The sequence below is a fragment of the Suricata suricatta genome, chromosome 2, assembly GCF_006229205.1.
Source record: "Suricata suricatta isolate VVHF042 chromosome 2, meerkat_22Aug2017_6uvM2_HiC, whole genome shotgun sequence".
Classification (NCBI taxonomy): domain Eukaryota; kingdom Metazoa; phylum Chordata; class Mammalia; order Carnivora; family Herpestidae; genus Suricata; species Suricata suricatta.
In genome coordinates, this window is record NC_043701.1 from 485,537 (window position 1) to 509,861 (window position 24,325).

Genomic DNA, 24,325 nt, shown 5'->3' on the forward strand with positions numbered 1-24,325 from the left:
CTGGCAGCACGGGGGTGCTGTTTGCCTCCCCCAGTACCCGCGTGAGTACAAGTGCTTGGTGTGGGACTTGGGCTTACCTACTGTCTTTACTCCAAAACCTTTTTCAGAAATACCATGAAGTGTCTTAACAAAAGTGTCCTAGGATGTTTTTGGGAGAAGTGATCAGTGGCGTCAGATGCTCAGAGATTTCCTGTAAGGGGAGACGTGAATATGTTCATCTGGGTTTTCAACAGGAGGCCATTATGACCTTTGCAAGAACAAGTCCAGTGAGGGCAGAAGCCGTGTTTCTATGGGTTGAGGTGTGAACGACGTGAGGTGGGGGTGGGGGCAGAGGCAGGTTCCAGGTGGGCGGCAAGGCGAGCGGCAAGGAGACAGGAAGTTCAAGCAGTTTCATGGGGAGGCTTTTGTTTTAGGGTTTGGAATGACTTGAAAAATATTTAAATGCTGATGAGGAAGATCTAGTTAAAATACTGGAAAGAGGGACTGGTTGTTGGAGGCAGGTCCTTGAGGGGCTTGCGTGTCATGGTGTCCCCACTAGACAGGTGAGGAGACCACCAGGTGCCAGTGAGAAGTGACTGGGACAGGATGTGAGCGTTTCACCGTGAGAATCTATTTTCTTTCTCCTGCTGTTTTTCTCTGGTCTGGAATGTCTTGCCCTTTTCTGTAGGTGGTGGACGACTATGAGGCTTTTGAGCGGAGGGGCTGTGGGGCACTTGTGGCTGTGCAGCAGCCATACAGGGGGCTGGAGGAGGCCGGTGGTCACCTAGGCGAGCTGGCACTGCAGGGGGAGGCGGGGATGTGCCGGAGGGTGCTGCCCACTGTGGACAGTGGACCAGGTAGCCCTGGGCTTCAGGGGTGATGCCTCTGTCTCCACGGCAGGGAATGGAGTGGGGGTCTACTTCAGCTCTCTGTATCAAGACTGTTGTATATTTTTCTATTCACTTTTCAGATTAATGGGCTGAAAGTCATGGTGTTTTAGGAAAATTTAAAATTATTAGACTGATAATCATAGCTGTCATTTGAGAGTTTATACCAAGCATGATACTAATTTGTTCTGATTAACCCTCCCTTGGGGCACCTGGATGGCTCGGTCGGTTAAGCATCTGACTTTGGCTCGGGTCACTATCTCATGGTTCGTGGTTTCGAGTCCTGAGCCTGCTTCAGATTCTGTGTTTCCCTCTCTCTCTGCCCCTCCCCTCCTCATGACATGTCCTTCTGTGTCTCTCAAAAAAAAAAAATTAAAAAATTATAAAAACAAAAACCCTTCCCAACAGCATTATACTTGGTACCTTGTATGTCAGTGCCTCTCTTTATTTTTTTTAAGTATCTACTTTGAGAGAGAAGGAGAGAGAGCAAGCGGGATGGAGGGATGAGAAGAGAGAAAGGGAGAGAGAGAGAATCCCAAGCAGGTGTCATGCCATCAGTATGGAGCCTGATGTGGGGCTCAAACTCATGAACCATGAGATCATGACCTGAGCTGAAATCAGGAGTTGGACAGATGCTCAGCTGACTAAGCCATACAGGCACCCTTACCATTGCTTTTTTTTTTTTTTAATGTTTGCTTATTTTTGAGAGAGTGCTACGGGGGAGGGGCGGGGGGACTGCAGCAGATCCAAAGCAGGCTCTGTGCTGACAGCAGAGGGCTTGATGAGGAACTCAAACTAACCTGAGCCAAAACCAAGAGTCAGATGCTTAACTGTCTGAGCTATCCAGGTACCCCTGTGAGTGCTTTTTAAAATATGGATTTATTTTAATTTCTCTACAGAAGAGTCACAAATTCTGATATATGAAATGAAGTTTCCTTGAATAGAAAATAGTTTCTTTTTTATTTTGCTCAGGATATTTTGCTTAAAGTGTTTTCAAGATTAGAGGGACAATTGACTATTTTCCTCCCGTGTGTGCTTTATACAATAGTTTTGGAAAATATGCCCCATGGAGCATATTTTGGTTCGTCTGGAGTCAGATTCCCGGCCTGTGTCTCGGCGCCTGGTGAACCTCATCTTCAACTCTTTCCTGCCCGTGAATCAGCCCGAGGAGGTGTGGTGTGAGCGCTGCGTCACACTGGTCCAGATGAACCACGCAGCTGCCAGGAAGTTCTATCAGCACGCGCACGAGCACACGGCGTGCACTAACATAGGTGTGGCACACTCACTTCTCGGTCCTGTTCTGTTCTGTTTCCGCTTGCATGTCCTCAGTATTGGTTGTTTGAGTGAGCTTCACGCTTTAATGCGCTTTTTAGTGATTCTCCTTAAAATAATAGTTTAAATTGTTTGGGGTTATAATTGTACTATTAGAAAGATAGTTTTGTTGAAGAAACACTAACTACTGGTTATCTGAAACATTTTAGCAAAGCTGATTCATGTGATTCGCCATTGCTTGAATGCCTGCATCCGGAGGGCAGTACAAGAGGGCCACGAGGGCCACGAAGAGAGGGAGAAGGAGAACGTGAGTGCCGTCGGGCTCACCCTGGGCCAGCCACGCCTGCGGCCGCGTTATCTCAGTGAAGACGAGGCCGGGTGCCCTTGCTTAGAGCGAGGCGGAGCCCTGGGGCAAAGCTGGCATTCCCACGGACTATTATGCTAACAGTGTTTTATTTTCCGTTTATTCCTTTACTATTGATAGGTCAACTAATTATTTTGGAGGATCATAATTATGGTTTTGAAAGAATTGCTCTATATCCTCTGTAGTTTGTTGTGGGATTTGAGTAGGATTTAATACACAGGGAAGTTTATTACTGGTAACACCCTGTACCATATTTTCTTTGCCTTAAGGTTCTCTGTATATTTTAATTCAGCCTAGGTGTAGCACACACTTGGATTGGATTCCTGATGTTACCATATTTTATAATTAATAGGTGGTAGTGTTCTTAAGGGTTTACTCCTAGCCATTGCTGTAATAGTCTACTAGAAACATCTTGGAGTTGAATTTCTAGGAATGATCTTCATTTAGAATTGTCTTTTAAACAGTAATTAATTGAAGGGACTAGTTAGCTGCTATTTACTCAGAATCCAGAGTGACCCCTTAAAAGAAATGTAAGACTTAGACATGTGTTACCTGTAAGCAGTATCTTAAGTTTATAAACAACTTTCATGCTTAGATACATCTAAAGTAAAATTTGGGGGTAGTTTTATAGTACCCACATAGATTAGGAAACTGGCCTTTAAGTCACAGGCACCTGGATGGCTCAGTTGGTTGTCCAGCTTTGGCTCAGGTCATGATCTCAGGTTAAAGGGTTTGAGCCCCGCATTGGGTCTGTGCTATCAGCATGGAGCCTGCTTCAGATCTTCTGTCTCCCTGTCTCTCCCTGCCCCTCCCTGGTTTCCCTGTTCGTATTCTCTCTCTCCTCTCTGAAAAGTACATAAATATTAAAAAATAATAAAATAAAAAAATAAAAAGTCATAAAAGGGGCATCTGGGCTAGCTCAGGAGGGCATGTGACATTAGATCTCAGGGCTTTTTTTTTCTTTTTTTTCTTTTAATGTTTACTCATTTTTGAGAGAGACAGAGTGTGAATAGGGGAGGGTCAGAGAGAGGGAGACACAGAATCTGAGGCAGGCTTCAGGCTCTGAGCTGTCAGCACAGAGGCTGACACGGGGCTTGAACCCACAAACTGTGAAATCATGACCTGAGCCGAAGTCCAGCACTTTTAACTGACTGACACCCAGGCGCCCCTAAGGGTTATGAGTTCTAAGCCCCACGTTGAGTGTGGAGCATACTTAAAAAAAGTCATAAATTACAGTCTTCCCTTTTGCTGAAACATGGTACTGCATATAGGCCATGAGGAGAGGTCTGTGCCTTGGTCTGACCCTGCCTCACTCCCGTCCTGTGTCTCACTCACCACCGCTGACCTGGCCTTTTTTTTTAAGAGGCTGACAGGTTTGCTTAGGGCTTCAGCTGCCGCCTGGCCTGGCGACGCCCCGCTGCTCCCCGGGGCCTCCTGAGCCCATGTAGCTAGAGGACCGCCACCCCAGCAGCCCAGCCCCTGTTAAACAAGTCCTCCTTCGTCCCCGCCAGGGAGGCAGATGTGGAAGAAAGGAGAAAAGAGCACAGGGAGGAGTGAGACTGGCTTTTATCCTGGCAGTGGGCCCTGACTAGCAGTTCTAGCCACTCCCAGGCCTTCTTGGCCTGAATTTGGGAAGCCTTCAGCCCAAGGCATTGGAGTTGGTTTTGCTTTTATGTTTGGTAGAATTTGGGTTCCAGCTTTTAGAGCCTTTCCCTCAGTGTACAGAGTGAGTGGGCAGAATTATTCAGGAAAGTGACCTCATGGCTGCTCATACATCTTCAGAAACCTCAGCTGGAGATGCCAGCATGGCAGCCTCACTCCACTTTGGCAGGACGCTTGGGGTCACAGCATGGGAAGTGAACGCAGTGATGCACAGGGAGCTGAGCGTCCCGGCTACGGAGCGAGCACAGCCTCTCTGTGGGCCACCCTCGCAGACTCACTCTGATGGTGGAAATGGTTTTGCAGAAGAGAAAGAACATGTTTGTGATTTATTAGTTAAGAGATTATTACATTTTTTAAATATCAAAGGAACCCTATACTCCTATTATTAGAAACCTAGATATTACCGAGAAAGCTTGCATTGTATAACATTTTGCATCAGTTTCTATACTAGTAGAAAACAAGAGTTTAGTAATATGTAGGCCCATTATATGTTTGTTTGTTTTTTTAATTTTAGAGAGGCAGGGACAGCTCAAGCAGTGGAGGGTCAGAGAGAGTGGGAGACACAGAATCTGAAGACAGGTTCCAGGCTCTAAGTTAGCTGTCAGCACAGAGCCTGATGCAGGCTCAAACCCACGAATCATGAGATCATGACCTGAGCTGAAGTCGGACGCTTAACTGACTGAGCCACCCAGGCACCCCCGTAGGTCCATTATAGTTTTTGCTAGACAAAAAACACACTTTGTTATGTGGATATTCTCATCGTAAGAATATCTAGGTGGCTAATAGCAAACATTTTTTTTAATTTTTGAGAGAGAGAGACCTAGTCCAAGCAGGGGAGGGGCAGAGAGAGGGAGACACAGGATCCAAAGCAGGCTCCAGGCTCTGAGCTGTCAGCACAGGGCCTGACATGGGGCTTGAACTCATGAACTGCAAGAGCATGACCTGAGTTGAAGTCAGATGCTTAACCAACTGAGCCACCAAGGCACCCCTAAAAGCAAAATTTTTGAAGTCATTCTTTTACTCATTGCTAACTACCAAAAATCAAAGATGTTCTCTGCTAAAATAAAAAGTTGACTTTTCTATTTAATGAAATCTTACATAGGAACTTAGCACATTGTTGTGAAGAAGCACACAAAAATGGTGGCTTTTTCATGACACTTTAACGATAAGTCTGCTATGATAAACATTGGAATGATCAGAAGTAAAGTTAAATACAAAATGGAATTTTGTCATTCTGTTATTTGTATAATCTTTACACCCAATATGGAGCTTGACCTCATGACCCTGAGATTAAGAGTTGCATGCTCTTCTGACTGAGCCAGCCAGGCTCCCCAAGTTTTGTTTTCTTTTAAACTATCATTTCCCGTTTCGTTTGAGTAGGTAGCACAACACGCAGTACTGGAAATGAATCCTCTTCTGTAGACCCTTTTCTGGAAGTTGTCTGTAGTGGTTATTGGCAGGTTATCGGACTGTCTTCGGTACAGTCCCATGCTAGGGTTGGCTAGCAGACCCCGTCAGCGTGTGTCCGAGCTGGCTGTGGCAGTGTGAGTGGGGCCTGGGTTCTGTACAGAAGAAGACTCAGCAGAGTGCATTTGTGGTTTCAGTGGAGCACTCAGAAGAACACAACAGGGATTATTGCTCACAGCCAGCATAAGCTCAGAAGATGTGCAAGGTGTGTTAATTTAGGACAAACTGAGGAAGCCCACGATCAAGTGGGAGTTGGTCATCATCAGTCCTTATGCCAGAGTTCAGGGACTGGACCTACCAGGCCCACAGGGTGGAGTGGCTGGAAGACAGCCCGGAGTGATCTGATGGGCTGTTTGTAGCAGAGTCTCAGGAGCAGTCACTTCTAGGTAAATCGAGTTTTACAGCCCTTCCCTCCGCCCCCAGTCTGTTCACATTAAAGTTCATGTCAAGAAGTGACATCTTGCAGTGACTAAGAAAATACAGTAAAAGAAAAATATGTTTTGGTCTTGCATATTATGTCTCTAAAGATAATAGTTTAATCATTTTGATTTTTAGAGGATTTTTTTAAATGTTTATATATTTTTGAGAGAGACAGAAAGAGCGCCAGAGAGAGCAAGCTGGGGAGTAGCAGAGAGACAGGGAAACAGAGGATCTGAAGTAGGCTCCACACGGTCAGCCCAGAGCCTGACTTGGGGCTCAAACCTACGAACTGCGAGATCATGACCTGAGCCAAAGTTGGGTGCTTAACTGACTAAGCCACCCAGGTGCCCCAAGGATTTTTAATCCATATAAACTGTTTATCGAAAGGTTACAGGGTTAATGTAGCATTTACTTCTTGCATGTACTTTTAAAAACATTCACCTCTAGTAGAGATTTTCAAATAGAAGACAAAGTCCTTTTTATAAAATGAGAATAGATGTGGTATCCTTCATATTTCTGCTTTAGGTCTAGAATTCTGACATGTACTTTTAAAGATAGAGCTGTTGTCATAATGGTTGTTATTTGATTCTTTCACAATCAAATTATTTGTATCTTAGGTTCTGGACAAGACACTGTCTGTAAGCGATGTGGCGTCCATGGCAGGTTTATTAGAAATCGTTGTGATTCTCTGGAAAAGTATTCATAGAAGTATGGAAAATAACAAAGAAGCCAGAGTTTACACCATTAACAAGTTTGCCTCTGTGCTCCCTGAGTACCTGAAAGTCTTTAAGGTAAGGCTGCTCACACAGTGGGCAGGCGTATTAAGATTTCATTTGTGCAGAATTAGCAGCAATGCCCAGCACGCTTACCTGTCTGGACCTAGTTTGTCATCTGTACGTGAGGAATGCTGAACCAGCACTTAACCTGGCAGGACAGGTGGCCTCTTGACCTTTCTTGAGGGTGGAGGTCATATGTCTTTCAGCTTCATTTCCCCAGCACAGAGGGAAATGTGGGGGGGAATGTTCAGTCTTTCTGTCTTTAATGGTCTGTAATACGATTTGAGAATCCAGTGTGATTAGCTAGGAATTGAGAAAGTGGAGTCTGCTAACACGACGCCGGAGCTGCACGCTGTCAGCAGATAGGCTTCTGGACTGTTTGAGTTGTGTCTGCAAATAGAACCACACATACAACTTCTGTTTTGATGAAGGAAAGTCTTATTTCTTGACTTTTTACCTTTAAAAAAATTTTTTTAACATTTTTGGGGTGCCTGGGTGGTTCAGTCAGTTAAGCACCCGGCTTTAGCTCAGGTCATGATCTCACAGTTCGTGGGTTCAAGTCCCACGTCGGGCTCTGGGCTGATAGCTCAGAGCCTGGAGCCTGTTTCAGAGTCTGTGTCTCCTTCTCTCTCTGCCCCTCCGCTGCCTAGGCTCTCTCTCTGTGTCTCGCAAAAATAAATAAAATGTTAAAAAAAATTTATTCATTTTTAAGAGACAGAGACAGAGCATGAGTTGGGGAGGGCAGGAGAGGGAGACACAGAGTCTGAGCTGTCAGCACAGAGCCTGCCACAGGGCTCGAACCCTTGAATTGTGAGATTATGACCAGAGCTGAAGCCGGATGCTTAACCAACTGTGACTTTTTAATTCTGAGGGAAGTTCATTATTTCCAAAACAAAAATAAGACTATGCTACAAATGCAAATTTACTCCCAGTTGTAAAGAAAATATGATTTAAATATAGAAAGATCATAGGTTCTGGGAACCATACTTCTCTTGCTAAGTTTTACTTTTGGGCTTTTCCAAAACTGTTTATGTGACCTTGACCTCTTAGCTCTTCTGAGCTGCATTTTTGTCATTGTCAAGTGTCTGAGCTTCATTGTGCCCCTGAAATGCAACCTGTCAGGAAGGTAAATAATCTAAATTGCTAAAGTTATTAATACATTTAAAAGCTCAAATAATTACGTTGGGCGGAGAAAGCAGCATTATCTCAGAATTCTCAGCAGATAACACAGAGGCCCATAGGATACAGGATGCGATGACAACTGAGCAGTGCGGCCTGCAAGTATCTAGGGACCTAAGGAACACAGCTAATTAATTCAGTTAATTCCAGATGCTTCCGGCAAGAGAGCTTCGGTGCCCTCAGTTGCTCAGAGACCATTGTGGTCATCCTTATAAGTGTATAAACAATCTGTTACTCAGAGTAGAATTAGCGGTAATTATCAGTTTCCTTTTATAACCTTAAGAAAATATTTTCTTTATTGGGAGTTGGGGGTAAGGGTAGTTCACTCCATCTGAATGCAGATTACTTGCAGATCAAATTTTGATGCTCCTTCTGTTACCGTTTCATGTAATTTTCAGGTAAATTGTTTTTTTTGTTTGTTTGTTTTTGTTTTCTTTCTGTGAGGACCTGTTATTCTCCCAGCCAGCCAAGAATCTTTTTTATTACGCGTTCTTGAGTGCGCCTGGTCCACTTGTTGCCAGGATGGTGTCATCACAGTAATACTGGGGTAGCTGGAGCTTCTTCAGCGTCCCCACATACTGGGTGCTGCTGTTGGCTCTGCTCCGTGCGCCTCTCTTGGTCCTTCCACCAGGCCTCTCCCCTTCCGCAGAGGAGGAGAGAGACCTCAGAGGTTGCCTCTTTCTCTGTGCTGTGCCAGCTGGTAAAACTGTGGAGCTGGATTGCACCTAGATTTGGCTTGGTAGCTCTAAAGCTTGTACATTTTCCATTAAACTATTCTGTCTTCCCAAATTATTTTAATGGAAAAATTATTCTCTGACTAGTTTTATTTTCTTGACATTTATTTTTAGGATTCCAAATGTACAGTTAATTTTTTCCCCTTTGAACAATATTGTGTTTAAAATAGAAGTCTGTGCCATGATAGCAAAGAATTTGTGTATTCCGGTTACTCGTGTATCCCTGGGATCTAGGTTGGTGACTCTTACATAGTAGGTTCTTAATCAATATTTGCACAAATTAATACATCATACAAAGTGGTAAAATGTCATGTAAAGCTTTGAAACTGCTTCTCAGACGCGAGGCTCAGCAGTAGGTCTCAGTGTCCCCGCAAGCGCGGAGAGGAGTGCCGTGGTTCCTGAGGAGCACGCTGCAGACCCGTTATTAGGAAGTTGTACAGAGCCTTGCACACCGTCATTGTGTCTAATGCGCTCTTTTCCTCTGTGTGATTTTAGGATGACCGCTGCAAGATCCCTTTATTTATGCTCATGTCCTTTATGCCAGCCTCTGCTGTGCCCGCCTTCAGGTACCCTCTCTCGGGTCGGTGGTGGCGCGGGAACCCTGCCAGTGTTGTGCTTGGTTGTTCACGTGACGCAGCCTGCCCCACTTCAGCCGGAGCAGCAGGATGCAGTTTCTCATGGGCTCTGCAGTGCTAAGGGGTCAGAGCCCACGTGGGACTGGAGCCGTCGGCCCCTCAGTGTGGGGGGTGTTGCTCAAGCCCAGCACCAGGGGCTCTGGAGCTGTGAGGCCTGCACATCTGCGTGTGGCTGCCTGGGCGAGGGGTGCCGACGGCGCGGGGTGCGCGTGGGCTGGGGGCTGGTATGGATGGAGGGGTGTGCGGAGCCGGTACTTTCCTGTCTGCAGCGCCTGAGGGCAGCGTTGTGGAGATGGAGGATCAGAGAAGATAGGTTATTAAAATTAATTATACCTGTTTTTCTTTACTATTTTAAAGGCAGCTGTCAGAAAAGTTGAAATGACCTAAGAGCTTGCTTTTGTGGCTTGTGCTGTTTCAGTGGAAAGTGTTGTTCTAGAGTGTCGGTTATTATCTCAGCAAAATGGACTCATGTTAATTCATGTTTGTGAAAAAATGAATGTTCTGAGGCTCAGCAAAAGTTCTTTCCCAAGCACTTGGAGTCTTTGCTCTCAGGTCTGAAAGAGCCGACAGAACAGAAAGGCTGGGGGTTCCGGCATGTCCTTGATAACTTACCGCGGGTGTTGGACAGCCTCGGCCTCCGTGTTCCGAAAGCTGTGTTCACACTCGGTCTTTTGTGCTGGGACCCAGCCCGAGTAGAACTGTGGGGACACTGTACGCATTCCTGTCGTGCAGGAGCTCCGAGAGGTCTATGGGGGGAAGGCCTACTGGACTCTCACTTGTTTAGCTTTCTTTTTTTACCTTTTTGAAAAGTGGGAAATTGTTACTGAAATGTTAGATTTGATTTTATATATTTGCCATTTTCAGCTGTGGTGTGATTTCCACATTAAGAAGCCAAGAGGAAGGAGGAGTAGACAAGCACTATTGTACTTTGTTGGACTGTCTCTGCTCCTGGGGACAAGTGGGACACATTCTGGAACTCGTTTGTGACTGGCTGCCTGAGCAGCCCCAGAGCAAGGTACAGTTTTGTCTTGTTCCTTTACAATTGCTGAACGAGGACACGTGTGTGTTAGAAACCACACGCTTCCCTGGGAACATGGGTTTTAGTTGCCAGTTTATTGCTTTATTCTTCCAGAGTAATTCAGCATCTAAACGGAAAGTGCAGATCCATGATGCACGCCCTGTAAAGCCTGAACTGGCACTGGTTTACATAGAGTACTTGCTTACCCATCCGAAGAATCGACAGTGCCTGCTCTCTGCTCCCCAGAAGAAACTTAACTACCTTTTGAAAGCACTTGAAATGTCAAAGGTAAATTTATAGAACAGGTGAGGACACCCTAAAAGTGCAGTGAGTGAATCCATGCAATTAGGAGTGATGAGTAAGATCTAAATTTTTCAGGGGCGCCTGGGTGGCTCAGTCGGTTAAACGTCTGGCTTCGGCTCAGATCATGATCTCACAGTTCGTGAGTTCGAGCCCTGTGTCAGGCTTTGCGCTGACCGCTAGCTAGCTCAGAGCCTGGAGCCTGTCTTCAGATCCTGTGACTCCTTCTCTCTCTGCCCCTCCCCTGCTCATGCTGTCTCTCTCTCTCTCTCAAAAATAAATAAAAAGCATTAAAAATTTTTTTTAAATAAAAGATCTAAATTTTTCATACTTAGGAGTGTAAAATTTTTCCAGCTGGAAAGGAGTTAAGAGTTATCTAACCCCCTCAAATTTGTTGATGAGGACATGAGACACAGGTGACTAACTGGGGGGCAAGATGGGGGCCAGGTGACGGGTCTGGGGCTGCGGATAACCCTGCTTCTCAGAGCATGCCGGTCCACAGGAAGGCTTCTTCCTGCACTTCTCTTGCTCTGTCTACTACGCGGTGATGCGGAAATACTAGCTTCCCCTCACAGTCCTTGGCGAGCTTTCCCAGGAATCCTTGGAGAGCGTTTCCTGTGAATTCAGCATCCCCTTCCTTAGCGCCCCTCTGGCCATTTCGTCCAGCGCCGGCCCTCGAGACAGCAACTGGGGCTGCTGCGGAGTTTGGTTGTGCCAGAGGCAGAGCCTCCGGTGCTCAGCATCGGCCTCAGATGGGGAACGGGCGGGAGGGGTCTGGAGGAGGAGGAGGAGGAGGAGGCGCACAGCTGTCCAGGGAGGAGGTGGACACGGCTGGTGCCCAGGCCTGGACAGGCAGGGTGCTGAGCCTGACGACCAAATGCAGACTCCCATACCGCTTCCCAGCACTGAGGCGCTGCTCCATTCGGGCACAAGGTTAGGGAGCTGTGGGTGAACTAAGGCTCTGGCCCTTCCTGAGCAGCATGAGAATCATTCCTGTGAGGAGTTGCCTTTCTTCCTCTTTCCTCAGTTGGGTTTTCCTGTCCTTGCCAAGGGCAGGTCAGAATTTGCCCCAGGGACAAACGCTGTGTGTGCTTGATCCTGACTGTTCTTGAACAATGACTTTTAAATATTTTTATTTTGTCCTTTAGAAGGCAGGGTGTGCTGGGAGGGAGAGAAGGGAATACTACAATTCTTAGGAAGTTCTGTCGTGTTATTAAGTCACCTCCACTGCTCCAGGGCGTCCCCCTCTGACTGTAGCTGTGTGTGAGGCTCGTCAGATCACCCTCGCTCCGACGGTAGGACCTGGCCACAGATTTTTTTGTTCTGCAGGCAGATCTGGAATCCATTTTGCGGTCGCCAGATGGGAAACCTCACACCTTTAGTGAAGCGATGGCTCTGCGAGCCTTCAGCCTCCACTGCCGGCTGAGTATTCATCTGCAGCACAAGGTGAGCCTGTCCCTGGCTGTGTGTCCCAGCGCGAAGCGTGTTGGAAAACCCGGTTCCGGTACTAATTTGTCTTTCCGTTGTTGTTGGACAGTTCTGCTCAGAAGGAAAAGTTTACCTGTCCATTTTGGAAGACACTGGGGTTTGGCTAGAGAACAAAGTTCTGTCTTTTATCCAAGATCAAGAAGAAGAATACCTCAAGCTTCACAGGGTTGTTTATCAGCAGATTATCCAGGTGAGAAGTCTCAAGACGCCTTCTCTTCACCAAGTTCCTGATTGTAACTTGGACAGTAGTGTTGCTATTCTTAAATACAGTTTCATTTCAGTATTTAGAGTTTGTCTTTTCCCAAAACATTAACCACAAAATTTATATGTAATTTTATACATGTTCAGTCATGTCCAGTAATGTGTGCGGAATTACATAAAACAGGTTTCCATATTTCTTATGGAAATAAAAAATGAGAACTAAGGTATCTTTATGAAAATTCCTCTGTAAAACACCTTTATTAATATCTGCCCAATGAGGTTATTAATAGTACAGTCAGATATTAGAACTTTGCCAGGCTGGATTTATTCCCCTTTTTGGCTTTCTGTAGCCTCTGTTTAAGGTAAATCTGTACCTCTTACAGACCTACCTGACGGTGTGTAAAGACGTTGTGATGGTTGGCCTTGCTGATTATAAGTTTCAGATACAGCTTTTACAATGGAGTCTCGGAATCATGCAAACAGGTATACTTCATTCGTTAAAGGGCATGTTTAGAGCAATTAATAACCAAACCAGCCCCTCCCTCCCTCCCTCCCTTTGCTGATCAGGACTCTTGCTTTCAGGTGACAGATATTAATACAAACTAGCAGATACCAAAAAAGGAATTTACAGGCTGATGTAGCTAGGAAGTTTATAGGCCTCAGGGCGCCTGGGTGGCTCTGTCGGCTAAGTGTCTGACTCTTTGTCTCAGCCCAGAACTTGATCTCAGGGCCGTGGGTTCAAGCCTCGCATTGTGTTCTGTGTGGGGTGTGAGGCCTACTTAAAAAACAAACAGAACAAAACAAAGTTATTTTGGTGTCAAACATGCCAGAGTCCACAGTTTTTCTCACGAGGGCCTTCGGATTGTCTTCCCGGCCGTTTGCATAATTGTCAGGTGACCTTGCGTCGTGGTGGGCTTGTGCAGTGCCAGCCCTGAGCCTGTGTGCTCGCCATGTGGGGGTTGTGAGTCGGGTTGTTTGATGTCCCCTCAGGACTACTGGGAAGTTGCGATTCCAGTACCCAAGGACCTACAGGAACTAACACAGCGAGCTCTGCGCTGGCTGCACAACTAGGTGCTAACTTAAATGTGTTAGTGACTGAGTGAGAGGTCGTCTCCCTTCCAGGTGGTCTGGGCGAGCTGGGCTGAGGGATTGCCTGCAGCTCCACAGCCCATCACACATGGTGTGAGGCGTGGGGCTGTGATCCAGGCTTTCTCCCCTGCCTCTGGTCGCAGATCAGCTGAGGGCAGTGCTGCTGGCCTGTGACCCCCACTGCACCCCTGGGTGTAGACCTGTTTACTGTACATCCTGATGCTGCATCTGGCTCTTTCTAAGATCTGAATTAGAAACTTGAAAATTCAATATTTAAATTCCATTAAGCCTAGATATCTGCCAGAAGAGATTGGAAATGAGGTTATCATTTAGTAGATTCAAAGTTAAGTTTTGGAAACAAGAGTCAATGAGTCCTTAGTTAAGTTTGCAGTTAGTCCTGGGTGGTACTGCATATGAGTGCACAGACCTGGGTGGGGCCTGGTGGTCCTGAAGGCAAACTCGTGGGCCTGGTGGTCGGGCCGCTGCCTGGCTGGCACTGGGGCTGGGTGCCCGTGCCTCTGTTCTGCTCTTTCAAGATAGTAATTAAAAATGTCCACAGGCAAAGACTAAACATTGACCAGAACAAATAATTTTTTGTGTAAGAATCTGGCTTTTCGGGGTGCCTGGATGGCTCAGTCAGTTAAGTGTCCGACATCAGGTCATGATCTCACGGTTCATGGGTTCGAGCCCCGCATCAGGCTCTGTGCTGACAGCTAGCTCGGAGCCTGGAGCCTGCTTCGGATTCTGTATCTCCCTGTCTCTCTGACTCTCCCCTGCTCGCGCTGTCTCTCGCTGTCTCTCAAAATAAAAAATAAAATAAAAATAAGTAAAGAATCCAGCTTTTCTTCTTTATTTAATCTTTTATTGCTTTTACATTCTGTCTTGAAAACATTTTTAACGTAAGTTAATGATTAAAACATTAAAAAATGATTTGTATTTTTTTAAACTTCATTTGGCGGTTAGGAATTGTTTTTCCCTAAGGGCTGAATCTACTTTTAGCATTTATAAAATTTACATTTCCAAGGAGTTTTAACTAGAATTTTAGCTCTCTGATGTAGCCAGTTTGAGTACATAGAGGTATCCGTTCCCCAGAAATAAAGCCCTAAGCTACTGACTTTACCTGAACCAAACTGAAATGATCTTTGTATTTATACACTCCAATAATCTGAGCTCCCAGGGGAGAATCAACTGTGGTCATTCTTCTAACCGTGTCACAAATAGGATTATACTTAGCAACTTAGTGAGGTACACCCAGAATCTGTTACTCTTTGGGCTTTTTGCTCTACTTTAAAGAGTTCTAATGAACCATTTTAATTATTAAACCAGTCATATTTATATTATTAATGTCAGTACCGCATTCTCCAGGTGAGTGCTGAGAGGAGGAGGTGTCCTTGAACAGAACTGAGTCTCCATGCACAGCCTGGGTATAAAAATCAAAGCTCACGCAAAATGCCGGTGTTGCAGCTATGATGTACTATGTATGTTTTTGGAAAAAAAAATACAGCATGTGTTCTGCAAAATCAGAGACTAAGAGTGATAGGACCTGTGAGAAAAGATGATCTGGGGCAGGGTGTTAAGTTAGTGCTGGGCGCCAGAGTGCTGGGAGATGGTAATCTTAGCCTTAATAAGGTAATCACATCTAAAAAGGGAGGTTGGGGCCCCTGGGTGGCTCAGTCGGGGAAGCCTCCGACTCGTGGTTTCAGCTCAGGTTATGATCTCACCCATGTCAGGCTGTGTGCTGACAGCTTGGAGCCTGCTTGAGATTCTCTCCCTCTCACTGCCTCTGCCCTTCTTGTGCGTGAGCTCTCTCTAAATAAGTAAATAAATAAAAGAAATGCAAGGGGAGGTTAAATTTCTAGTAAAGAGTACAGTAAATATAGGATTTGTCTCATTTGGAAGGTGAAGGGAGATTGATGGAGGGGCCACCATCATAGAGCCTATGGGAGCTGAGGCTGAGGGACTCCCAGGGAGGAGCACATGCCGTCGGGGCCAGGAGGCCGGCGGGGCCCTCAGATCTCCGTGCTGCGCTGTTGCCCTGTGGTTGCCGCCCCGGGCTGGCATAGCAAGCTGCTGCTTGTTTGCAGATGCCCGCTGGCCTGAGATACTAACCAGCTGGGGCGAAGCCAGGAGCCAACACGCTGTCGGTGGCAGACTGACAGTTGTTTTGGACCTATTCCCCGAAGCAGGAACTTCCAAAGACAGTGTCCTCTACTTTGCATAGCTATGAATTCTGACTTATCTTTAGTAATGTCTTATATTTTACTTAACCACAATCTATGTACATATTTGGTCATAAGGCACACACTGCTTGAATATAATGAAATAGCTTTGAATTAAAAATTTTAGCTTTTCTGATTTTTGTCAGGAATTGAAGATAGTGGTTAAGGGGGCGCCTGGGTGGCTCAGTTGGTTAAGCGCCTGACTTCAGCTCAGGTCATGATCTCACGGTCCGTGGGTTCAAGCTCCATGTCGGACTCTGTGCAGACAGCTCAGAGCCTGGAGCCTGTTTCAGAGTCTGTGTCTCCTTCTCTCTCCCCCTCCCCTGCTTGTGCCTGCTCACTCGCTCTCTCTCTCTCTCTCTCTCTCTCTCAAAAATAAACAAACATTAAATAAACATTAAAAAAATATAGCAGTTAAGTATGTGGCTCTTGGTGCACTGGATGGAAAAGGGCAGCCCTCTGGTTTGCTGGGGCTTTGCTTTGAGCGCTTGGGCCTCCTCTGAGCTCTCTGTGCTGTGGTTGGAGAGTCTAGCTGTCCTTATGGCCTGTTCCACTCAGGTGACGTGCGTGTGTGGGGAATGTGTCCCTCTGCCTTTCGATTTGTTTGTTCAAAATGTCTGTTATGTTTGCAGAGATTTTAGGAACTTTATCAATTCTGATAGTACCACAGGCTTTTTGAGGAAAACTCAACTGGACCATGACCAGTTATTTTACTTCCTTTACAGATATGTTTTGGTTTTGGGTTAGTTTCTTATCTCTGTCTCAACCAGAACTTCCTGTATCTTATTAATCTGTTTTATAAGGTTCTTCGTATACCATGTCCAGGTCCATTTCCTGTGTAAGGTTGTATGATTCCTATATAAAGTCAAAGAGGTCATAAAGTCAAAGAGGTCATACCGTTTTTAAAAATTTGGATATGTATTTTGTGTATGTCTGTATATATATGTGGCATATGGTTTATATGTTGATGTAGTACATAGTTTTAAATGTATACAAGAAGGAATGCTGCAGCATGGGTCCTGCCCAGGGGGCGTGTGCACACAGACCTAACAGGTCAGTCAGTGTTGGGCAGGGTGAGTGTCCAGAGTGAGGCAGGAATCGTGAGGATGCTTGAGAAGATTCCTGGAGGGTGTTAGGGTTAGGGCTTTATAGCGCAGCTTAAAACTAAGGTAGGATAAAAACTGAGATGAAAATTCAAGATCTCCAGGATGAGCTGTTAGGGTTAGGCTCACATGGAGAACACTTTATCAAATTAATGCAATACAGTAATGGAAGTGATTCAGAAGAAAAAGACAACCGATAAACTACAGAGTGTTACAAATTTAACAGAGTTGGCTGCGGGATTTGTAAATCACATTTTGAAAGTTTTCGGGCCATCCCTCTCAGACTTAGAGCTGCCAAAACATGAGAAAGTAAGACATGTTCTCTAATCCAGGTGCTCAGGCGACCACGCTGGCCCCACATGTGGTGAGCCCACTTCTTAGTGGCTGAGTTTTATATATGGTTACTGTTGTTGAAGGTATTGGTGTTCTAATTAAAAGGAACAAGTTTTAAAATTTACTTACGTTAAATTTATATGTATAAAATCTAGAGTAATATGATCAACCTGGGGTTGGCTCACCAGTAGCAGTTTTATGTTACCATAATACATGTGTGTTGTGTGAAAATGTAATAATCTCAGCTAAATTTTGTGGTTAGATAACTGCTTTTTCCAACTTTCTTTCTAGTGAAGGGATTCTTTTATGTTTCATTACTTCTTGGCATTCTGAAAGAGGTGACTGGAAGCTCCTTGATACAGAAACCAGATTCAGATGGAGAAGCTGTGATGCTGTTCGATATGGTCCAGAAAGTATTCCAGAAAATGTTGGAATGTATGGCTCGGAGCTTCAGGAAGCAGCCGGAAGAAGGCCTACGGGTACTCCTGCCTTCCCAGGCCAGGCTGGCTGTCAGTAGGCGGCCGGCGCTCACCTGACAGGGGTGCATGGGGACGAGTCCTCTCATACACGACGCATTCGTTGGTGCGGTTGGGCTGTTGGGTGGGGTGCAGCTCGGTGTGTGAGATAAATTACAGGGCGCTGGCCTTCAGGTGGTGCCACTGACCTTCGGCGCGTGGCGCAGTCAGAGAGGAGGTGCCACCTGCGCCTGGTGCAGGAGGGCCAGGAGCCCAGCTTTGACTCAGTTTTGGAACAGGTTTTAATGAGTCCAGCTCAGCAGGCCAGCAGCAAGAGAGTCCTCTGCCAGGCAGGACAGAAGGTACATGCCTGCTTGCCCTGGGCTTGTGAATACTCTGTTGTTATTGTCACAGAATTTTCCAATTAAAATATACATTTGAGAATGCTGATTTTGATTACTGGTAGATGACAGGGACTTTCCTCAGATTAGATACTGATTTCCACCATAGACTACCCTCTCATCAGTGTCCCCTCATTGGGAGTGAGAGTCACAGAGCTGGAAGGGCCCCTTGCTGGCAAAGCTCTTGTGAAGTAGGGCTCTGGAGTAGCCAGTTCATGTGGGAAGCACTGACCCATACTGTCAGTATGCCATCGTACTGCCCTGAGATCATACTGTCATCAGAGGGGGTGGGCTTTGTTTTCTTTTCCTTTTGCTTTTTCCTGTTTTTTATTTTTGAGAGAGCGTGAACGGGAGAGGGGCAGAGAGAGAGGGAGACACAGAATCCGAAGCAGGATCCAGGCTCTGAGCTGTCAGTACAGAGCCCTATGTGGGGCTCAAATTCAGGAACCCAACTGTGAGATCTTGACCTGAGGGGAGGTCAGATGCTCAACTGAAGGAGCTACCTAGGTGCCCCCAGTCTTGTTTTCCAAGTAGTGGTTTAAAAATGCAAATTAGCTTTTTCTTTTTTAAAGACTTTATTTTTTTAAGTAATCTGCACGCTGTATCGGGCTTTAACTCACAATCCCAAGATCAAGAGTCCATGCTCCACTGACCTGGCCACCCAGACCCCCCCCACCCCCCACCACACTATTCTTCTTGTGTTCTAATTTTTTATATTTTATGTATTTTTTATGTTTCTTTATTCTTGAGACACAGCACAAGCAAAGGAGGGGCAGAGAGAGAGAGAGAGAAAGAATCTGAAGCAGGCTTCAGGTTCAGAGCTGTCAGCTCAGGGCCCAAAGCAGGGCTGGAATTTACCGACTATGAAGTCATGACCTGAGCTGAAGTCAGACGCTTAACCGACTGAGCCACCCAGACACCCTAAATGAAGTTTTAAAAAAATGCTTGAATAGGATGTTTATGAAGCATTGAAGACTTTACATTTTTTTCTGTTCTTATCTGACAGAAAGTGATCGAAGGTTTGTTGGCCACGTTTTCCCTAGCTTACCAGTTCATCTTTGAGTTAATTTGAAATTCTTCTGTTTTTTAAATTAATGTTTATTTTTTGTCTATTTATTTGTTTGTTTATTTTTGAGAGCTAGAGAGTACAAAAATGGGGAGGTGCAGAGAGAGAGAGAGAGAGAGAGAATGAATCCCAAGCAGGCTCTGTACTCTGAGCACAGACCTGGGGTGGGGCTTGAAATCACAAACTGAGATCATGACCTGATCCAAAATTGAGAGCCAGACGCTTAACTGACTGAGCTATCCAGGCGCCCTGAAAAGCTTCTGTTTTTGAAGAATTGGTTCAAGTGTCTGTGATCTATTTACGTAATTCAATTTGTGCCAGAATCTTCTCTCACCAAGTCTTTTACCATTGGTTCTGCACCTTCTTCCAGATTACATGGGCTTATGATCTTTTACTGTTGATGTTTCTTTAACTCTCTTCTTTATTTATATTATTGGTTCTTCTGATTTTGGGGAACGAATGCTGTAATTTCCAGTGGGCTTCAATCCTGCCTGTCCCTGTCTTGCTGTGGTACCTGAGAGACCTGAATGGGTAACAGGAAAGGAAGGAGTGGTGCCACAAGATTTGGGACTCCTGGACCCCCGGGGAGGGCCTAGGAGTGTTTGTCCTGTGAAGTGTCTTTTATTAACCTCTAAAAAAATCACTGACTGGTGTGTTTTCTTGTAGCTTCTTTATTCAGTTCAGACCTCTCTTCATGAATTTTTAATGACCGTTCAGTCCTGGCACGCGGACACGCCCGTGCACCGGGGTGTGCTTTCCACCGTGATCGCCGCGTCTGTGGTGGAGATGAGTCACCGACTGCGCAAGGTGAGGTCTGTTGATCCTGAAAGGCTTGGGTCTGCTTTTGACTGGACAGCATTCGGTTTTCTCCTGGCAGCACATTTTCATGTTTTCCCAAGTATTTTTAAGAACTCGGTTTATTTAGTAGGCAGCCTGATTCTCCAGCCCCAACCCCACAGGTTCCTAGCTGGCTTAGGATGAGGGGAGGTTGGCATTTGTGACTAAACCAAGCTAGTGCTTCCATTGTGAACTTTTTTTTTCTCTTTTGCTGCATTTTAGAGACCTACATAAGTGGATATGTTTCTTGAGATTCTTCTCTTGGGGCGCCTGAGTGGCTCAATTGGTTAAGCATCCAACTCTTGTTCTCAGCTCAGGTCTTGATCTCAGGGTTGTGAGTTCAAGCCCTGCACTGGCCTCTTTGCTGGGTATGAAGGCTACTTACAAAAAGAGAAAAAAAAAAATCTTCTCTCCTGACAAGGCAGAAGTCGGTGGTGAGCAGGACGCAGGACAGTTTGGGGTAGTTTGCATCTGACTGCCTTGCTATAGCTTAAGCCGTACTTTTCTTTTTCATTTCTAAGCACCGGAAATTTGAATTTCTGATGTCATTTTAAACAGATAATGTATTCATTCCTACTCTGTAAATGACTGGCTGTGTTCCTAGCAGTTGCGGATTTTTTACAGTTAGCGTTCTTGGGTAAAGACTGGCATAACCAGGACGATAACTCCTGTTAGAACTGTTTCCACAGAGACCCTCCAGCACGGCGGGAGGGCATGGGACAGTGCCACAGAAGACAGTTTCTGGTGATGATAGACTTTCTCCATATGCAAAGATGGGGTCTGACAGTCAGCATCATTGACTTGTATAAATGTACGTATGTATAATTTATACAAAGTCTGTGCTGTAAGTTCATGAGTATGAAGACCAAGTTCCTGTATAACATTAATAGACTTTAAGGCCCTCCTTAAAGGTTGAAGGAAGGTCGTTTTGGTTTAGGAAAGTAATAACTAGACTATATGTAGAATAATTGAGCTTTTTAGCTAACAATGTAAATCAATTGATTAATGGCCTATGGGCCAAACCTGGCTCACCACCTGGTTTTGTAAATGAAGTTATATTGGAGCACAGCCATGCCCACCGCTTACAGATTTTCTGTGGCTGCTTCATCTGTAACTGCGCTGAGTAGTTGAGTAGTTATGACAGAGATGGTTTTGCCCACAGAGCTGATGTATTTCACTGCTCTACAGAAAGTGCTCACTGAGCTCTCTTGTAACCTTGCTGACTTGTCTGCATGTTCCAGCAGTGAGAGGTTGGCGCTATGCTGGATTTGTCTCTTCCCACTAGCTCGCATGTATGTGGGAGATTTGTCAGGTGTGCACACGGACTGCTGTGTCGTTCTGATGCCCTGACTGTCTCACTGTTATGAGGCGTCTTGTCATCCCTGGTGATGCTTCTCATGAGTCTGCTCTGGCGTTTTACAGGTTTGCAAAGCATATCTTTTTTTTCACCCTTTTACTTTTGCCCAATTTTTCCTATGTGTTTAAAGTGTAATCACCACATGGGCAAAGCAGGCTTTTTTTTTTGTCCAGTTTACAGTCTCTGCCTTTGACTCGGGGTGCCTAGCCCATTGATTTTAATGAAATCATGATTTTTTTTTTTAAGTTTATTTATTTACTTTGAGAGATTAAGAGCAGGAGCAGGGAATGGATGGTGAGGAAGGGTGGAGAGAGAGAGAGAGAGAGAGAGAGAGAGAAAGAAAGAGAGAAAGAAAGAGAGAGAAAGAAAGAAAGAAAATCCCAAGTAGGCTCCTCACTGTCAGCACAGAGCCTGATGCAGGGCTTGATCTCACTAACAGTGAGATCATGACCTGAGCCAAAATCAGGAGTCAGATGCTTACCTGACTGGGCCACCCAGGTGCCTGATAAATTGACCATTTTGATGTTTGTTTTCTATTCGTTCCCTTCTTTTCCTGCCATTTCCTGATGAATCAAGTTTTCGTATTGTTCCATTTTATCTTCTCTCTTGACTTTATATTGTCCTTTATGTAACTGTTTTAGTGGTTTCTCTGGAGATTTCAATATGCATATTTAACTTGAGGCTCCCTGCAGAAATTACAGTGTGCCTGTACATTTTAAGAGTCTTGTAACAATGTTCTTCCAATTAGCATTCTCCTATTCTGTGCTCATGTTACATATTTTACTGTTAATATATATGCTAAAAAATCTCAAGATTTTTATTATAACCAGTCAGTAGTCATTTTTGTATATCACAAATGCATTTACAACATTTAAGATGTAAAGCATTTTAATGAGAAACAGCTATTTCATACATAAAGATGATTGACTTTAATATCCAGATTAGTGTTAGGAATCCTCCAGAGGGTGTATGCGAAGGCTGACTTAGGAGAGCTGTGTGGTCACATCTGAGGCTAAGAAGTAAGTGAGAGCCAGTGATGGGGTGCATCAAGGTGGGGTTTGAAATGAAAGCATAACCTCCCTGCACCCCAACTCCTCTCCAGAGCAGGGTTCTGGATTTACTCTTTCTGGAAGCCATTTGCAATTGGAATTTATTCTCCACTAATAGATAACTTTAAACTTGTAAGGTTGGTGATAAAGATCATAAATCTAGGAAGAGCCCCCTTCATGCATCCACACCAACATCACTCCACTGCGGGTGGTTCTCTCCCTCCAGACAACACTGGCAGTGCCCGGGGAGGGGGCACTCCTGGGGTCGGGCGGTGGAGGCCTGGGATGCTGCTCTCTGCCCTGCAGGGCAAAGGACGCCCCACAGCGAGGAGTCAGCCAGTCCAAGATACTGGTCATGCTGACCCTGCGAAGTCCTGGTCCTGGACGAGTAAGAATAGCAAGTTAGACTTGCCTAAAAACACATTATTTACAGAAAGTGATACCATGTTAAGGGCTCTTGGACCAAAGTTTTGTTGATTGCTGTCTGTATCTTTTTACTTCTGTCTGAGGAATATTATACACGTGAATACAAGATAAATTAATCCTAATTGTGTAGACATTTCAACAGTTAATAAAAATTATTTTTGAGTTTCTGGATTAAAACCACAGCAGCGTAAAACAAGTAATAAGCCCTGTCTCCATTTCAGTTTAGGAATTACTGACCTGGAACTTCTCTTTAGGTTTCTGATACAGAAGAGCTCACCCTGCCCGAGGGTCTTTCAGACCTCCCGCCGTTTTCAAGGTGTTTAATAGGCATAATAATGAAGTCTCCGATTGTGGTCAGGTAACCATGCTCTTTACTGCCCTGGTCTTCTCACTGGGATTGTGAGCTCACAGTAGCTTCTGTTTGTTCTTTGAACTCTCAGAATTTCTCACAGATGCATTTTCTCCATGAGAAATGTGTTTTATACAGTGTTCTCTAATCAGCAGTTAAAGATAGTTGCATTATTTCAAAAATTTCCATTATGTAAACAAATTCTAATTTTCTATAACATCCATCCATCCAAATAGTCCCTGGTTATGCTTTTCATAACAAAATTCAGCTAGAGGAAAACATCTAACATGTTCACATGCAGTAAATACTTGTTCCTAAGTACACTCAGAACACTTGACTAGATTCAGACTAGTGTGGCTCTTTGGGCACACGCTGTCTCTGTGTCACTGCAGTTCCAGGAGGGCTGTGGCCCCGGCAGGATTGACGGACTATGGAAGGTGTGGTTTTTGCACTTGTCTGCTACCTGGGGAACTGTAATAGCAGATACATTAAAACTGAAAACTGTAAAAAAGCATTGTAAACAAAACAAAACAAAAGCATTGTATTTAGCAGCCATAAATTATCTCCCAATGACATTAAATCTTTTTTGTGCACATTATGGGTGGACAGAGTAGCTCTTTTCAGTTACCAGAATGTCCCCGTTCTCTTTCTGGCAGCATCATCTGATGTTAATATCTTACCTGTGCGACTTGGCACCTTTACAGCGAGAATATGAGAAGGGTTTAATCCACATTACCGTAAAGCTAGAATTCATGGTGGTTGATGAGTCTTGGCTCTATTCGTCTTTCTATGAAGTTTTAAGATATATACTATAGAATAACTCCAGATATTTTGTAATTTTTTGCAGGTCATTTTTAGATGAATTAAAGGCGTGTGTTACTTCTGATGATATTGAAGGCATTGTGTGTCTCACAGCTGTTGTGCACATTATTTTGGTTATTAATAAAGGTTGGTTAAACGTTCTCTCATACTGTCTGGGACATTGCTGGGTGTAATCTCGTACAGAACTGTTAGGGAACATTTGGGAACTCCGTTCCATGTTTGTAGGGTCTGCTTTCAGTCAGAGCCTCCCAGCTCGCGCAGCCTGCGCTCCCGTGCTCCGGACACACAGTGGTTGCTGGGCTGCCTCTGCTCGGCTAGCCCTGTGCTGGCCTGGGCACCGGCTGGCTCACGCCTCCTAGTGCGGTCCTGTTCCCACTGGACCCATCACATGTCCCTCTTTGTGCCTCGGAATTGAATTTCTGTTGATTTGTTACATG

The 24,325-nt window shown here is 45.1% G+C and overlaps 1 protein-coding gene and 1 long non-coding RNA gene across 6 annotated transcripts in view; one reads left to right on the top strand and one right to left on the bottom strand.

Annotated features, from left to right (window-relative positions):
- Window positions 1–24,325, top strand: part of NCAPG2 (non-SMC condensin II complex subunit G2) — a 69,436-nt gene that overhangs the window by 38,421 nt on the left and 6,690 nt on the right. For all 5 annotated transcript variants that reach the window (XM_029920851.1, XM_029920859.1, XM_029920837.1 and 2 more), the window contains 13 exons: window positions 1,915–2,137; window positions 2,348–2,445; window positions 6,669–6,842; window positions 9,236–9,306; window positions 10,240–10,390; window positions 10,508–10,681; window positions 12,023–12,139; window positions 12,231–12,371; window positions 12,766–12,865; window positions 17,418–17,605; window positions 19,715–19,855; window positions 22,972–23,075; window positions 23,914–24,014. In XM_029920851.1, coding sequence (XP_029776711.1) covers window positions 1,915–2,137; window positions 2,348–2,445; window positions 6,669–6,842; window positions 9,236–9,306; window positions 10,240–10,390; window positions 10,508–10,681; window positions 12,023–12,139; window positions 12,231–12,371; window positions 12,766–12,865; window positions 17,418–17,605; window positions 19,715–19,855; window positions 22,972–23,075; window positions 23,914–24,014 — 1,783 coding nt within the window. The remainder of the gene's footprint in view (window positions 1–1,914; window positions 2,138–2,347; window positions 2,446–6,668; window positions 6,843–9,235; window positions 9,307–10,239; window positions 10,391–10,507; window positions 10,682–12,022; window positions 12,140–12,230; window positions 12,372–12,765; window positions 12,866–17,417; window positions 17,606–19,714; window positions 19,856–22,971; window positions 23,076–23,913; window positions 24,015–24,325) is intronic.
- LOC115276767 lies at window positions 22,113–23,074 on the bottom strand. Its single transcript, XR_003902082.1, has 2 exons — window positions 22,955–23,074; window positions 22,113–22,254 (listed from the first exon to the last, which is right to left on the bottom strand). It is a non-coding gene; the product is annotated as an uncharacterized LOC115276767 (long non-coding RNA).